Genomic DNA, 18,162 nt, shown 5'->3' with positions numbered 1-18,162 from the left:
AATCACACCAACCCGGCAAAACAACGCATTTCCAAAACTGAATCGACTTTGCACCAGATGAGACTAAATTTGCTTCAGACAATCAGATTTTTTTTATATTTGTTTTGTCCTACATGAAATTAAATATTTTGCATTAGACACCCAACGGTCCAACCAAATTTGGATGCACATGGTGCTTTCTAGAAGACAGACTCTTGTTATCTAATATATATATCTATGGCGTGAATGGTATTATTAAATTATCACTATTACAGATAATTACTTTATCTTGTCTGTTCATTAGTCCGTATGCAACAGGTTTGACGGGTATGGTCTATTCACGTCTGGCCAAAAATAGCAGGATGGACGTCAATGACATTTCACGCATGTTTTGTATTGGCCCTTAAAGTGTGCATCACATAATTGGTTATGGGTGCATGTTTATTCATTTTAGTCACATTTAAACCTGTTGATTACATTTTCCATGCACCTGCAGGACTGATGTCTAAATATGAGAGGCAGCAACGTTTAACCGTAGTAAAAGAAGAGTTTGACAAATCCTGGTGCGATTACAGGCGCCACAAAAATCGGACTTCTCCTTCGTTGCTGTTTTGTATTTGAATATCTTGGATTTTTTTAATCAAAATTCAACAAATTGGGACGAGTGTTCTCTCAATGTTCTTTTGATGGAAACTGATTTAATGCCACTGTACAACAAAGCTTTATGTAACCGTCTGAATCACTTCCACTCAGGGTAACTTACAGCAAACTAATCACGCAATCAAAGTCGAAGAATCAAAAATATGGCAGGAAGTAAAAACCGATGCATGTATGTTCAGCTAGAATTCATTTATTTATTCTGTTTATTTGTGCTTTGTATTTGCATGCAATATGAATCATAGAGATTACGGTCTTTCCACATTAGCCCAAATTAAAGGGCCTCAGGGATGTTCTAGATAATCAAGATTTATGATTCTAACAGACATTTCTGGTTTTAATCATCAATATCTCTCTAAATTTAATTGGGACTGTTCCTCACACTATGAGCTTTGAATTTGGTAAGGGGCGGGGGGGGGGGGTGCTCTTTCATTTCATTTTCACGTGTAACAGAGTCAACATAGCCCCCACCCCGCGCTGCCACCCAAAAAACAAAGGCGCTCTTTATCCGAGGCGTACAAAAGCACATGACTCGGACATATTGTTTGAAGATTCGATTGGATGTCACGGATCTCGTTGGCAGGGACATCCGTCTCGTTGAGATCGTCCGCACGTGATCACGATTGTTTGCTGCTTTATTAAAGCGTCACCGCCGGGGTAGGTGTGTCGGTTTTACTCACCTGTCCGTACCAGTTATATTCCAGCATGGTGACGACGAACCAAACCTACACTCCAACCTAAAAACGTTAAGCGTAGCCTGTTGCTCCCGTCTCAACCCAACGATGTAACTCCTAGTTTTCCCAGTCAGGACTTGATGTCATCAGGATTTTGGTGTGGGGGGGGTGTTATTTACACACACGGATACATTCTGCACACATGCTTGCAAAGACTCACACACACACACACACACCCCTGTTGAATTTTGGCACTCCCAAGGCTTACGACCTGTTGATAATGAACCTGAACCCATTATTTTGAGTCAATGAATTGAAAGAAATAGGGCAAAGAATGAAAGCCACAGGGCCAATTAACGGCATTCTTTGATGTATTACCCTCGCTCGCCACTCAACCAGACCGCTCTGCGCTTTTTGTCTTTATCCCCTCTGTTATTCATTAATTATTCTGAGCGGGGTCAGAGTTCGTGTGGCTAATTGTGCAGACCGTCTCTCTTTGAGGACGGCAAAGGATTCTCCCAACACTGACACTCCCCCTGACTGTGCCCAGCCACCTTGAATTATGCCAATTATTCCAATTCTTTAATTTTTTAAATTTATTTATAAGATATGTAATCCCTATTTCTAATATTAGATAGAATCCCAGATTTTATTTTATTTTTTTAACCTTTTTTAGACGCAACAACCGAGATTTGGTGACAGGAAGTAGGAGTAAGGAGGGCCACGACCACCCCAGGAGGGGAAGCCGGGGTGTGTTCCTACATCACTGCACTAGCTGATGATGCCATGTACAGTACTTAAAGCTAAAAGCTAATTAGCTTCAGAATAGTCCATTAAATAGACTTAATTTATGGTTACCTTAAAACAGCGCCAGACTTAGCATAATGCTAAGGTAAACTAAGTAGTACGAACTAATTCTAGTTCGTACTATGTCGTACTATTGCCATAATAAAAAGATCACACCTTCTGTTATTTAACCAATAACAGCAACTGCATTTAAAACTGTGATCGTCTGAATTACGTCTTGTTTCCAGAGTTCCCAGCTGCTGAAGAAGTTTGTGCGTCTGGATTCCTCACAGTCTAAACCAGTTTTAATCGGCCATTGGAAACGCATTGCTCAGTTTCGGATGATGTTAGACGACTAGGTCTTCCTACATCCGTCCGTCACTTATCTTTAATATGGAAATATGTGTAAGATATATATAATATACAACCTTTTAGCATATAATCTGCATGTTGTCTGCATAATGTGACTCCTCTATCAAAGAATTATTCCACCCAATCTCCAAGAGTAACCTCTGACCTGACTGAATTCGTTCAGCTTTATTATTTGTCTCTGTTGTGGAATTTTCCATCAGCCCGCATATTTAAACACAGTTTCATGAAAGTCCATCGATCATCCACATCCCTTCGACAACAAAGAGACAAATGTGATGCCACGGAAACTTTGCCTCCATGGCGGAGATAATAATCAGATTAGGAAACTATCCTAATGAGAGGAACAGACAGCGTGAAATGGTTTAATTAACTAACTCCCTTCATTGTAACCCGAACTGAACCATGGATGTGTGGAGTTGGGTTACAAACAGACTTTATTTCCAAACATACTGCATTTTAGAAAGAAAAATTAATAATTTCCATCCCTAGAACGTCCTGGCATAAGAGTCTTCCCTTGTTCCGACTTTCACGGCAACATGAACTCAGTGACGTAAACGTATTTTAACAAATTGATTCCGTTTCATGATTCTGTTTGTCTTTTCCTTCATCTTTTTATTTGCAGCGCTTTTTTGTGATAGAAAAATCCTGGCAAAAGGATGCCTGACAAAACTCTCACATGACAACAAAGTGATGATAAATAAATTACCATAATTCATTTAAAACAACCAACATTTGTGTTCCCTGTTGTCCTGGATAGAGATATACATATTTTTATATTTATATTATTATATACGTATGAAATGTGAGTAAAATACCCCAATCCATCGACTATCTCTACAGCCCCCTTTGTTGCTTGTTTGCCCCCTGAAGGCCGAGCCGACCCCAACCTTTAGTCTCTGATTTGTGGACGTGGTTCCTTCAAAGGGAGTCCCGTGGTGAGGTCAGCTTCCTCGGGCCGTGTCTCCGTCGCTGCTGCCACTGGCTAAACACTGTGTCCCACTCCGACCCTCCTAATTCACCGTGTCTCTGCAAGCGTGTGTGTGTGTGTCAGCGGCCAATCATCACGTCAAACAGGGGAGGGGGGTGCTGGGATGACACATTCGGCGACAAATTAGTATCGTGACAGGAAGTTTCTGATGAAGATGTGTTTCCTTGTTTAGATAATAAGGAAGTTGAGTGTCGGTCAATTCGCACTTTCATAGACTTTTATTGAATCAAATGTTATTTTTTATTCCATTTATTTCCGTGTAATATTTGATTCCAGTAATAATTCAGAAAATGCAAAATTCTAGTATCACATTGTAGGTGACCTTTGACCTTTTGGATATAACTTCATACAAGACATTGAGTCCGAAACCAAATCCGTGACCAGAATCGCCCCCCCCCGATCCCCACCCCCTCGGTGAATGACAAGTCCACAAGAAAGGGTCAGATAGACAATGCAAACGCATAATTCATTACTTCACGGTTGTCATGGAGGAGTAAAAGTCATGTTGATCATATGATTTGCTTAATTGGTCCTTCTGTTTTGTACTCTCTGATGTACTCATTCCTGATCCTATTCTTCCTGGTCACTCCCAGGGAGAACCTCAGCATCCTCATCTCTGCTACCTCCAGCTCTGTCTCCTGTCTTTTCCCCAGGGACACTGTCTCTGACATCCAGCCTGGAAAGGTCAGCTTCCTCGGGCCGTGTCTCCGTTGCTGCTGCCACTGGCTAAACACTGTGTCCCACTCTGACCTTCCTAATTCACCGTGTCTCTGTGAGCGTGTGTGTGTGTGTGTGTGTGTGTGTGTGTGTGTGTGTGTGTGTGTGTGTGCGTGGCGTCAGCCGCCAATCATCACGTCAAACAGGGGAGGGGGGTGCGTGAGATGACACATCCGGCGACGAGTTGGCATCGTGTTGCTTTGTCAGTGGGAAGTTTCCGATGAAGATGCATTTTCTGTTTCAGATTGTAAAAAAGTTGAGGTGTTGCTTTGGACCATCAGTTTGCACCTTCATAGACTTTTATTGAATCAAATTTTATTTTTTTTGTACCGTTTAATTCCATGTATTATCCGATTCTAATCATAATAAATTTAGAAAATGCTAAATTCTAATGTCACAACGTTAGTAACCTTTGACCTTTTGGATATAACTTCATTCAAGACATTTATGTTGTCAATTCTGGACATACAATCTCTTTCTTTGTGGCCCAAAATGTGTTTTTGGAGCCCACAGTGACTGAGGTGATCACTTCACCTTTGAGTCTGAAACCAAATCCGTGACCAGAATCGCCCCCGCATCCCCATCCCACCCCTCTGGTCTTAAGATGACACGACCACAAGAAAAGGTCAGATGGACAATGCAAACGCATAATTAATCACTTCACGGTTGTCATGGAGGAGTAAAAGTCATGTTGATCATATGATTTGCTTAATTGGTGTAATATAATACGTCCTTCTGTTTTGATTCGTAATCTATGTCTATATAATATAATTAAAAATCCACTATCATATATCATCATATGGAGCAACTGGTGTCAGTAAGGGTTTAACATATTCATGTCATCTGCTGCTCAGCAGAACCCAATTAATCTTTACTGCAATGGGACGGCGTGGTTCTGTATCCATGGCGACTCGGATGGCACTTTCCTTGCGTCTTCATTTTGTACGTATTTGGAAAGTTTCTCAGAGAACTTCTTCTTCTTCTTTTCCTTTTGGCTTTTCCCTTCAGGGGTCTCCACAGCGAATCAGTGTCCTCCATCTAACCCTGTCTTCTGCATCCTCTTCTCTCACACCAACTACCTTCATGTCCTCTTTCACTACATCCATAAACCTCCTCTTTGGTCTTCCTTTAGTCCTCCTGCCTGGCAGTTCAAAATTCAGCATCCTTCTACCAATATATTCACTATCTCTCCTCTGGACATGTCCAAACCATCTCAGTCTGGCCTCTCTGACTTTATCTCCAGAACCTCTAACATGTGCTGTCCCTCTGATGTACTCATTCCTGATCCTATCCTTCCTGGTCACTCCCAGAGAGAACCTCAGCATCTTCATCTCTGCTACCTCCAGCTCTGTCTCCTGTCTTTTCTCAGTGACACTGTCTCTAGACCAAACAACATCGCTGGTCTCACCACAGTTTTGTACACCTTTCCTTTCATTTTAGCTGAAACTCTTCTATCACACATCACACCTGACACTTTCCTCCACCCGTTCCATCCTGCCTGGACACGCTTCTTCACCTCTTTTCCACACTCTCCATTGCTCTGGACTGTTGACCCTAAGTACTTCAAATCCTCCACCTTCTTGATCTCTTCTCCCTGTAACCTCAGAAAGGGGAAACTAGGTCAAGGTCTAATTTCAACTTTTGTACACTCAAGAACCGGATAACATAGAAAGACGAGGCCAGTGTACGACCATAGATCAAAGCTAGTGCTTTGATCTACCTATGTACTCGCTTTGATCTATGGTCAAACCTAGTGCATACCTATGGTCTACCCTGAAAGGTCAAAGCTATGCACGAGTCAGATAATACTTTCAGGGTACCCTGACCTTAACCTGACCTACCCTGGAAGTAGATCAGGGTAAGTCGCAGGATGTTACAGTCTGACTGTCTTGGTTCTTGTTTTTTGTTGCGCTGATCACAAACGCCCCCCCTCCCCCATTTTGAGCTTACCTAGCCTCCGTGGAGACACGCAACCCACCCCCTCCCTCTCCATTAAGCACAGACCTCCAAACACAGTGGGAAGCCTCCTTTGGTTGCAACACACTCCTTCCCTTACGCACACTGTCCACTACCCCAGCCACACACTAACAGTACGACTCTCAGTACCTCCTTCTACCCCCACCCTCCCCCCTTTTGAATCCTATTAGTGTGTGAACATAGTTTAACTGAAAAAGACTGTCGACTTCACTCAATTAGACCTAATAGGATTAAGTTGGCGGTACGGTCCTGAAGGTTTAAACAGGAATGGAATTTTTGGCAGACACCTGCTCCATCCAGGGCATTAATCTGATGTGTATGTATGTATGTATGGGGGGGGGTCCTGGTGGCCCGGCTTGGACGATTGGATGATTGGTTCTATTAGGTGCATGGGTTTAAGTCCCGATGTTATCAGCACCAGAGGAAGTGCAGCCCAGCGGTGAAACCAGAGGGCTGAATGTACAGTAGCGTCGACAATCAATACACATACTGACATCTTTTGGGTAGATTTGGGTAAAATAAGGCATAAAACATAAGAATTTTGCATTTATTTTCCCATTTATGACTCTTTTGGTACCAAAACCGCAAACAGGAAGTGAGGGAACTCACAACAAAGGCGCCACTGATCGAACCATGGATGCGTTTCGCCAGCAAATATGAGAATTAGAAGTTTTTTAATTTCCTGTCAAATGCTGCTGTCATGCTGTGAACTTGGAAGAATTTCTCAACAGCTAATTAGATCAGCTGCAGCTAATTAGCATTAATGCTACAAAAAGAAGCTACAAAAAGAAGGCTGCAGTCTTCTCGCGAAATGTCGTTTTTGAGCAACGAACGCCGTGAAGATCGGCGACTTAACGGCGACTCTTCATCTAGACGAACGTGTTCCACCTGTAACACCTGGAGTCATATCCTGTCAGCGTTTTAATCGGATTTATTTAATAATTGCGGGACTTTCGGTATTTGGAGCGAGTCATGCTGGATAAAACGGCCTGAATGATCTCTAATTGAAATAATGGGTGTCTTTCTTCTCCTTCCTGTCATCCCGACATGGCACGTACCCTCCATAAACATTCCCATTTTCTGCCTGCCACATTTCAAAATCAACCTCATACACTAAATCCCAGTGAAAGCTGGAAGAGCGGGGTCAAAAACACATCTTTGGGACATAAACTCCCTCCTTGTGATGTTTCGGACTGGAGTGAAGGTGTGAACGTGGAGATTGAGGTAGATAAGAGTGTCTGTAGAGTGTCGAGGCCTTGATGAGGCCCGTGCTGTTAAGGTAATTACCAACAATCATCGTCTCTTCGTGTGGTAGGAGCAATGGCCTTTTAGTATGTCACCGATCACTTTACCACCTCATCTTATCCGCTAATCACTTGAACACTTATCCCCTCCACCTATGTTAAATATGGAGAAACATTTTCCCAAAGATTATCTCAGGCTTTTTGTCTTTGCTCGAAGTGGCAACGCAATCGAAAAATGATTGTAGGTGTAGCGAAAACTCTCCACGCCGAAATTATGTCGGAATTAAGAAGTGTGGAAATAAATGGGGAAAAAAAAAGAGATGGAAATAAATCAAAAGATCATTTGTTAATAATTCTATCATAGAGGCATAAAAGTGGATTAAAAAATATTGCAGAACTGCTTTCCTGTTTGGATCAATAAGAGAAAAAAAAAATGTTTATTTGTTTTTAATTGTTATTTATTTGTGTTTATTGACATCATATGGTTTTTAAAAGCAGAAAGGACGTTTTTAAGTTAGCACTAGTAATCTACCTCTGGTCATACCAACATGATGAAATGTGTTTTATTAGTAATTTTTTTTCCTCTTTATTTAATTATTTATTTTTCACGAAAACTTAACGCAAAAAGAAAAAAAATCTGTAGTTTTGGGGAAAATGCAGCTATCATCATTAAACGGAGAGAGCTACATTGATGATGTCATTACTCTATAGCCATTATATTGCGCAATTAAAAATGAATTATATCTAAAAGCAGAAGTCACACTTGAAAAACAACAATCGGACAAATAGACAGTCTTGCATTTAAAGTTTAATAATCTCGTTAGAAGATCATTTGACCAAAATTTTCCGTATGAGCAATCCAACAACTTGTTAAAAATTTGACTGAGTTGCGACCTGTTGTGTCAGATAAAATAGATTTAATGTAATTGATAATAATTGATCAGGGTCTGGGTAGGACTCTGGGTCCAGGTCTGGAACAATTCACGATAGTTCCTAATCACCATTCTTCCCAGGAGTGTCACACCTCACACACCTCACAATGTCTTTCCCGGAGGTCCCTCCGTGTCTCCCGATGCTATGAATAGCTATCCTGGTGGCCTTGAATCCCTCCTCGGCCCCCATCGGGGGGATTATGATATGTTTCATCCAGCGGCGCCCTGTGTTTTTGTCCTGCGTGTCAATTATGGGGGTAGTCGGACATTCTGATCTCTGCTGTTGTAAGAACAATCAGCGCAGGAAGAGGTCAAGGGTGAGACAGACAGGCGGCGATGTATGTGTGTGTGTGTGTGCATGTGTGTGTGTTGTTATGAGCGAGACAATGAAGACTTCAACATGAAGCATTTGGAAGCCCATTTAGCCTAATCCTATTAGCCTGTTAGATAACCCCGTATCAGAAGGGTTCAAGGGAAAGACCTCTGGAGGTGAACGGTTTCATCATCCAGCCGTCATGTAAACACTTTCCGTTCAGGGGTAAACGTGGGTAAATATGTATATTTAGCCTGAGTACATGACCTGTGAGGCTTCACAAAAGGTAATCTGAGGAAACACAATGATCTCTGTTGTCTCTTGAAAACACAATTTCATTTGGAGGCTTCATTCGATTAGGTAATGTCGTTTACAGTACGCTGCATAAATCAGACTGCTGGTCATGTGTGCAGAAAGGCCACTTTTCCTTTGGCTACACCCTTTGATTGAATGTCTTGACGAAAAGAAAGCAAATACATCAATATTACAGAGTTCGATTTCAGTTATTTTACTTTACTTCTTGTAAAACTGCTCCTTCCTGGGGTCAAACATTGCCGATGTGTCAAAGAATTACGAGCTAGGTGAAGCATCCCAAGTGAACATGAACTGCAGGCGGTTGCTGGTGACAGCGTGTGTGTCTTCCATTGGCATATCAATGTTTCCAGAAAGTCGTTCCGTCCATCTGAGTCATTACCCTGGACTTCTGTCTCTCTTTAACCCTCCGTTCATTCATCCATCCATCCGGTCCAGCTAGCAAAACCACAGTCCAGCTCACCCAGGCACCCAGCCAGTCCAGATGGGTGGTCCAGACCAATCACCGCTGTTCCCCCCCATGCTTTGGCTTTCATTTTCTGCACTCTTTCTCTCCGTCTCACCAACTCTCTCCTTCTTTCCCTTCGTACCACAACTCTTTCCCTTCTCGTTGAGCCGTCTTATCCGTTTCCCTCCAAAATCAGCTTCATCATTTGCTTTAGCAACAGCTTTAGCAATTTGTGCACCGTGCAAGATAGAATGGACTCCTTCAGTGTTAAGAGATTTACCTCTAGCAACGATAGCGATGGAACCTGCAACTTGCACGCAACCGATTCATAACTCGTCTGACGCAATGGCATCATGTTTCAAACCCAGGAACTACCTAGCATGGCTAAATATTCAGTCAAGTAGACGTCGAATCTGATTGTTTTAGCGTCTTCTTCGCCTTCACCTGCGCCTAACCGACCAGGGACGGAACAGTTCAGCTTGAATCACGAAAGGGCGGTCGACTCGCAAACACCCACATGCATTTACCCATGCATGCATGCAACCGCACACACATCACACACCAAAGCAACTCCAGCACATGAAAGGCCTCCAACAGGAGAGGGAAAACATGCTGCAACAATGCTTTGAAGTCTACAAGTCAAGCAACTAATGTAGGGATGTTTTCTGTTCCTCCTCCTCTAATAGTCTGATTCATATCTCCCCTTCCAGGAATTCCCTTTCCGAGACAGCCACGGTTGATCTGGGATCATTTAGCATCCCGACCATCCAAAATTCAGTCTCACTTTTGCATCAAAGCAAAGCAGGAAAATAGTTCATATTTCCCAAATCCCCCAACGAGGTCTGCAATCGTTGTGAAACCTCCAAAACAGGCGCATAAATGCAACAGTGCATTAATATACAGTGTGCACTCGTCCAACGGCATACAGGGATTGCAGGGGTTATGGCTGGAGATCCATGAGTACTTTTTGTGGAAAGAAATGACCCCAAAAACACAGTTCATTCATTCGGTTCTCGCAAACAACAGTGACATGGTCACGATTCAGGCTTGTTTGTACAGTTTTACACACATCCTGCAATCACATTGCCCATAAAGTCATCATCCTCATCTTTGCTGCGAGACTTAAAGGCCTTTTCAACAAGATGTCATTGACTCTGCCCTCAGGCAGCAGGTAGAAGGAGTTTCAGCGGAGGATGACAACTAGGCTCACGACACGGTTGGGTTGGCCATTGATCATTTTTCCAGCCTGATACTTCGGCATTGACATATGATGTCATGTTGGCTACTATAAGAAGTATTTCTGTACTTCCATTCAATAGAACAGATTGAGAGACTTGTTATGGGTGGTCATTTTGTGGCGTCCTACCTTCCATGTGTTGGGTTGGCACCAAACGGGGGTTTGGCCTCCAGTGTATCCGCCATACGGATACTGAGGGGCAGGATGATGAACGCCCTTGCCCGGCCAGGGGGGGCGGAACTGAGGCCGGCTGAGTGGGTGCGGTCCGGAGTTATGCAACCCCTGTGCGTAAGCTCCACGGCGGACCAACCGCTGGTCGTCTAGACTGGAATATGACCGGAACATTTCTGGTAATCCCAAACAGGTTCTGAGCAGAAATAACAATAAACCATTTAATGAGTCATGTAATCAAATTGTACGAATTATATCATGACGTGGTTGAATTATGCGTGCACATCTTGTTAAAACAGATGGAAGAGGAGGAGAAGGGGTGGTGGTGCAGGTGAACGCAGTTGTGCATTAGCGAATTAGCATGCATTTAAAAAGATGCTCCACCTGCAGATATTTAGAACAGCTTTCTGCATCCCTCTGATTCTGGTTCATTGTAAAATGAATAACTGTCCCCTTCATTGAATTTGACATGAATTTAATTCTATAAAATTTTACTGTTTCCACAATGAAGGGAAAAGGACGGACAAACTTAATTACTGGAGTGGATGACGTGAGTCAACTCCCAGATCAAAGTCCCCCCCCCCCCGTTTGTTAACCAGAATCATTTGATGCATGTATACAAGCAAATGTCAATGTGGAAAAATCCACTGCTGCCAAACGCTAGCTGTTCTTTTCCTGCTAATTATTAATATCACACATCAGCTAAACAGCATCCGAAACAGGAAATCTAATTTTCCAGTGACATTTAGTTTTCCTTTATTGTCGCATATGGGAAGTCTGAAATTAGAAAAATTAGGAACTTTCTGATGCGTTGGGGGGTTTTTTTGTGTGTGTGTTTTTTTAATCTTATTGCCTGCATCATGTTCAGTGCTTTGCATAATGATTTTAACTGTTAGCACATTGTTGTATTCTATTTTATTTTCCAGCGTGTCACCTGTTCGGTGATGCAATTTTGACATAGGCAACGTAGTTTGTTTATTTCTAACATTCATTTGTTGCAGAAAAGCAGTTTTTAAAAGGACAAGCAGTTTTTAAATAAGTCAAATTTGATTTTATTCATCTTTTTGTGCCTGGGCAATTCAGTCATGCTGCTTAATTGCCTTTATTCCATCGGCAACCTTGCAGAAAACCTCTGCTGCAGAATTTGCCAGCCGATTTGGTGGCGATGCGTAAAAAAAAAAGTGTCAATGACGTGGAGAAAAGAGTTTCCTGTTAGACATAGAGAAAGGGTTTTGTCCACCTAGTCGCATTCCGGTGACCGCGGTCATGGTGGAACAACCGGTTTGCTTGTGCGGGTTTAACCTGAGTCTTTGTCTGTGGATTGTGAGCTCCTCTGTTTGCCCCTGAGCAAGGCATCTCCCCTAAATGGTGCTTAAGTATGCTGAACACAGTAGTGTTCCTGAACGCACCAGTGTTCCTGAACGCACCAGTGTTCTATAGGAATGGGAATGCACCTCGACCAGGCGTTTATCACCCAGTGACTCCTGCCCCATTCCAGTGTGACTTTAAGTTTTAGTATGAATGGGGGAAAAAAACGGCTTAAGAGCTTCAAACATCAGTTTACTTGAGTCATCTTCCACAAATACATTTATGTAAGGGTTATATATAAACTGACAGTGTGTGTGTGTAAGAGTGAGGAATGTTAATCCAATACTGACAGCATTACGCATCATTTGGATAATAAAAATTCTTTACGACGCACTTTGTGTGTGTGTGTCTTGGCTAACTGTTAAAAATAAGTGCAAGCAATGGAATCGATAATCATGTCCCACAAATACAAGTTAGGAATTCAAAAAGTCCATAAATCACAATTTAAAAGTTATAGTTTTGATTATGTGGCCTCAATTCTACAAATAGTTTTTCAATCGTGAATTAAATGCAATGTTTTATGATGATCTGCTGAAACTCGTATCAAAACTGTGGGGAAAAACATGTTTAATGTTTTGTTGATTGTTGTTGACTGTCGGCTTCATCTAAACAGAAAGACGAAAACAAGGTTTTACAATTAGTTTTGTATATCAGCTGTTATAGTTATGTTGTCTAATATATTTATTTTGCACTATAGTACTATAAAATTTAACGCTACACAACTTATTTTATTTTATTTTAATCAAAATATCCTCGTTTTCTTTTCTCCCTGACATCAATGCAGGAGATATGACTGAACAATACAAAAACTGTATTGTAGTTTTGCATTTATTTGATTTAATCAGAAGTTATTAAGTTATTTATTAATCTCCTATCATCTGATCTTTTGTCCTGGTTCCTGTCGCGCAACAGCTGTCATCAAAAACAACCATAAACACCATAAACTGTATTTACTGCATCCATTTCCTGCTCAGTCAACTGACGCTCAGTTCTGCCGCACGGGGGCAGCACTGAGCTGATCGTCAATAATCAGTCTATGAACCAATCAATCACAACAAAAAGACATTCAAGTTTCATGTTAGACTTTAGTAAAATGTCTGTCTGTCATCATTGTTGAAGATTTTTTGACGATTTTTGTCAAATATGAGACACACACACACACACACACACACACACGCACACAGCGCCTCATTAAAACCTTTCTCGTTGATGCGCTGTTTTGTCCTGCTTCCACTCATCATCACCTTCGACCCCCCTCCCCCCTTATTGTCCCTCCTGGCTCCCCGTTGTGAGGCCACCCATCGTTCCATGTGATCTAGACATGAGTCAACGAGCCCAGATAATGACGCTCAGGCCTCCAGGAGATCCAGACTCTACTGATCACACCAGAGACGACTTCTTCACACACACTCCTCACAGTGTGTGTGTGATCAAATTATTTAAAACAAATAATTATTTTTTTAATTTTATGATAAAAATCTATTTTAGAAACTCAGAAAGCAATTTTTTTTACGTATTTTCTTGTGTTTTGCAGTAATTCAAAGCCATTATTTTAGCGTTTATAGCAAAATTTCATTTTAAATGTTGTTGTTTTCCTTGCTTTACGTCACTTCTCCTGACCTCACATCTATGTGTTGTGGGGGGGGGGTAAAGGAATATTATCTATACTATGTCCACTTCATAAGTCAATCATATCCATTGTGCGACTTCAAAGCGTTTAGAGAAGAGTCTGCAGACCGTGGATGAACATTCACTTTTCACCGATGGGGGGTACGCCGCCGCCGCCGCTGCAACCGAAGCCTCGCTTTGAAGTCGCCCCTCAGACTATGTTTACGTTCTTCCAACACATTACCCCCTCCTGCCCACCTCTCCTTCCATACATCCCTCCGTCACACGACTCAAGCGCTGCATCAGTCATCACCCCCCCCCCCTTCCACAAAAGAAGTGAGTGGAGGGTTACATCCATCGGTTCATTTTTACTTTCCAGACTATAACTCAAAAACTCTCTCAAATAATTTCACCAAACTTTCCAAACACAACAACCAAGCTCTCCAGCGGTGCCCTTTGCTGTTTAGGAGCTTTTATCATCTGTTTTGTTTTTGTTTCCATGGTTACAATTTGAATTTGGATTCATTCTGTGAGTGAGATTTGTCTCAGGCGAGGTTTCTGTGAAATATCAAAAAATATATAATTTATTTGTGTGCTGCACAAATACATTTTGACATTTTATGACATTGAAATATTATATTTATTAATGTTTTGAATTTATATATACATACAAATTAAGAAGAACTGCAATTGACAGTTACAAATTTCTTCCTGTATTTCTTAAATTTATTGCTCGTGTTATAGAAAACTTTAACTTTAACTTTAAAACAGCCATAAATACATGTATTTGATAAACTTCACTGGAAACAGAAAACAAACCCAGGCTGTTGTTCCCAGTTTGACCAGCAGATGGTGCTGCGGGCGCCCTTTAACCTGACCCCCAAATCAATCCTGCAAACACTAACAGCGACAAATACCCCCTCAGGTTGGGATTACAATACAAAAACAATCCTTTTTTTTTTTTTTTTTCAAACACTCGTGTGCGTGTCATAAACTGTCATTTATGACGTCACTGCAGTGACGCGACTCAAACTTTCTAATTGCATAGAACTGCTGGGAGCTGAAATTCCACAAGTAACAACGCAGATAACTGTTGCGCTGCACACTAATAGAAGTTTGCACCAAATCCACCAGCCTCGTGACGCTTCACACGTCACTGTGAGCAGGATTCACCACAATACGACTCCTTTATTCCGTTATTTGTCTCCTATCTGACGTTTTTCGCTCTCTTGAATGATTTATGACATAAGGCAAAAAAAGATGCGACTGAGTCATCTCGGCTGTGACTCATCGCACATGATGCTTTTACACACACACACACACACACACACACACACACACACACACACACACACACACACACACACACACACACACACACACACACACACACACACACACACACACAGACCCCTCCCCGTTTGTGCAGCTCTGAATGCTGCATTCCCGTGATGCAAGATTAGAGAAGTTCGCCGGGTTTTCTTTCACGCATTGTAAATAATATCAGGTGACCAAAAAAAAAAAAAAAAAAAAACCTAAAAAAAAATAAGGAAGTCTTTCAGCTCACGAGGAACTTTAAAGATATTCCTGCTGTGTCATTCTGATGTCTCAAAGCTGCAGCCACATGTCTGCAACAGGCAGCAGGAGACAAAGGATGATGATCTCATCCGATCCCGTCTTTTGATTGGGTTTAATATTTAATATAATGCACGCACAAGGTTTTTTTTTTTTTTTTGCATCATTGAATGAAATGAATTGTGAAAACTCTGTGGAGTGAATTCTGCTTGAATTTAAACAAAGTTTAGTTAATGAATCGCTTTATTATTCCGACAATATATGCGGAACGGATCCACTTTCTTCTTGTGACTTTAAAGATAACCATTGGTGAATTTCAAATATTTGTACTTTTTAAATAGTTTTTTTTCATAGTATGCGTGTAACGTGCAACATGCTGTTTGCAAATCATAATCTGTATAAATATGTTTATAAAATCTGAATTTCTAATACATTTATCTATTACAAATAACTATATTAAATATATATATATAATTTTATATATAATTATATATATATATATATAATATTTCCCAGTTTGGGATAAATTAAGTATATCTTATCTAATCTTATGTTAATTAGTTATATTATAGATTCTTAATTAAATCTAGCACCCACATATGAGACTCTGGCATCATAATCCAACCAGTAGCTGATCATAAAACTACTTTATGATGCTTTAAGGAGTTCCTATCAGCTGTTTTCTCACAGCGGGACCATAAAACGTCTGCGTTTCATGTGGAACTTTACGCACGGGTCGTGTTTCCCACCTACCACTGACGGACCGATGCCCCCTCCCACCCCCCATTGCTTTTACAAAGGCAAGGTCAGCATTAAAACCCCGCACTTGATCACATCCAAATTGCAGGACAGTTTTATCTGCAGTGTGTTTTGTATTTACCTGGAATTTGGGGGTGTCCTCGGTTTCCGCAACCGCGCGTCTTAATCATCTCATTTGTGACATGAACCGTCAGAGCTGCGCCTTCACTGTTGTTTTAATCAATGCATCAAGTGAAAGGGGCCCCCCCACATTTTAAACTCTGCGGTGTTTCCTCTTTTTTCGTGCGCTGCCGGGAGCGCGGGGCGCAAATGGGAAGCGTTTGCGTCATGTGCGCCTTAAAGATCGGACAGAAATGATTCTCGCAAGTCATCATGTATAACGCACCCATGCACGGCTTCCTATGGATGAGTTAGAAGGAAACACCTAAAGGGATAAGCTTCTATAACCCATGACCCCCACCTGGTGAACCAGAACCCCCCCTCACCTAAAAAAACAAAAGAAAAGGCAAGTGCGGACTGGATGCTGTTAATTTCATGATCTTGAGACGGTTCATCCATAACTGAAGGAGAAAAACACACAAGTGTTTGGTCAGCCTTTAAGAAACCAAGACAGTTCATTCTTGGGGAGGTAAGGAGGGAGATAAAGGGGGGGGGGGCTCCATTATTTCGTCCAATCTGCATAATGACGGAGAGGATTTAAGAGAAAAAGCCTCCAAATTCCCCTCCAGACGCGTGTTGATTGTGTTTGTTCACGGCAGTTATCCTGATGAGGGGGCGATATGGAGGGGGCCGGGTGGACACTTGTTGCGCGTCACCGTTGAAATAGCGCACATCTCTGCGCGCAGAACAAACAGCGGCGGCGGAGAAAACTCTCAGGGATGCAAATTCAAAAGCACTTCATTACGCGCTTTCTCCCCGCAATCTCGTGTCTGAGAGGCCGAACTAAGTGGTTAATCAAGCCGGAGATCGAAACGGGCGGGGGGGGCGGGGAGGGGGGGGTTGCGTGCTTGCGTGCGTTTTGCGCACAGCGCGTCTTTTGCGCGTTATTTTTTCCACAAACAAGTAGTGTGTGATGCGGTGTGCGTGCACCCCGCTGGGATTCCTGTCGTCACATGAGACAATAAGGCCTTAATCTACCCCCCCCCCCCAACCCCCAGCCTGAAGAATCACATTGGAGTCATAATTAATTCAAAAGATAGTCAAGAAAAATGATAAAAATCCGGCAGAAGTTGCACCTGTCCTGCAAAAATAAAGACACATTTTATAAATGGCCACTAGATGGCGCTAACGGACAGATAACTTTTTATTCATGCGACAATTTCCTCTTTAGAATTAACAAATCAGGCAAAACTTAAGAGACGCTTGAAGCAGACGCAGCGTGATGTTGTGGCTTTATTTGTTTACGACGTGTTGCGCCATTGGCGCAAACATGTTCTTATAATATTTTTTTAAAAATGCGTCTGGAATTTAAGGAAGTTGGTTTAAAAAAGCTCCAACCACCATGAAGGGTTAAGTTCGCATGAAGAGGCTCTTTCACACAAACATTCCCCGACATTAACGGAACAAATTGCCTGAACTATTCTGGTAGAAGCTGCAGCTGCTTCCACGCAATCGATTTTAATGCTGTGCGACCAGTCGTGGATCAGCACCACCCGATTTAGACGTGATTTACATCGCAGGCGACGGGGTGTGTGTGTGTGTGTGTGTGTGTGTGGTTGTGTGTGTGGAGGGGCTGTTTTACTTCCTTAATTCTGTAATCCTTTTATCTTTATATTGATTAAATTAAAACGTGCAAACCGCTCTTCTGGTTAATCACAGATGATTTAATCTGATCTATAAAATACGTGTGACAAATTGCAGCAGCAACAGAGGAATCAATCAATCACAAAGTTCACAGAAAGAAAAATTGGTCAATATTTCAAGTGTAAGTTGTCTTATTTTTTAGCCTTTTGATGCTTTTTCTTCGTCATAAATGAACGAGATGGCGCGTTTTGGATCATTTTTATCGATTTTCCGGACTAAATGATTATGGGATTATTCTCAAG

At 41.8% G+C, this 18,162-nt stretch overlaps 1 protein-coding gene across 2 annotated transcripts in view; it reads right to left on the bottom strand.

The window, feature by feature from the left end:
- The window catches only part of tfec (transcription factor EC), a 35,273-nt gene extending 18,962 nt beyond the window's left edge, over window positions 1-16,311 (bottom strand). Inside the window, exons 1-2 of one of the 2 annotated variants that reach the window (XM_068306982.1) lie at window positions 16,239-16,311; window positions 10,766-11,003 (exon numbers count right to left, since the gene is read on the bottom strand). In XM_068306982.1, the coding sequence (XP_068163083.1) occupies window positions 10,766-10,981 (216 nt within the window). In that variant the 5' untranslated portion in view covers window positions 10,982-11,003; window positions 16,239-16,311. Of the gene's footprint in view, window positions 1-1,316; window positions 1,421-10,765; window positions 11,004-16,238 lie in introns of those variants that run through there. The other variant, XM_068306986.1, reaches the window with a different exon arrangement.
- Window positions 16,312-18,162: the final 1,851 nt, after the last annotated feature.

This window comes from Antennarius striatus, chromosome 22, assembly GCF_040054535.1.
Source record: "Antennarius striatus isolate MH-2024 chromosome 22, ASM4005453v1, whole genome shotgun sequence".
NCBI classification, from domain to species: Eukaryota; Metazoa; Chordata; class Actinopteri; order Lophiiformes; family Antennariidae; genus Antennarius; species Antennarius striatus.
The sequence above is the reverse complement of the archived record's forward strand: the minus strand, read 5'-3'. Positions and strand labels throughout refer to the sequence as shown.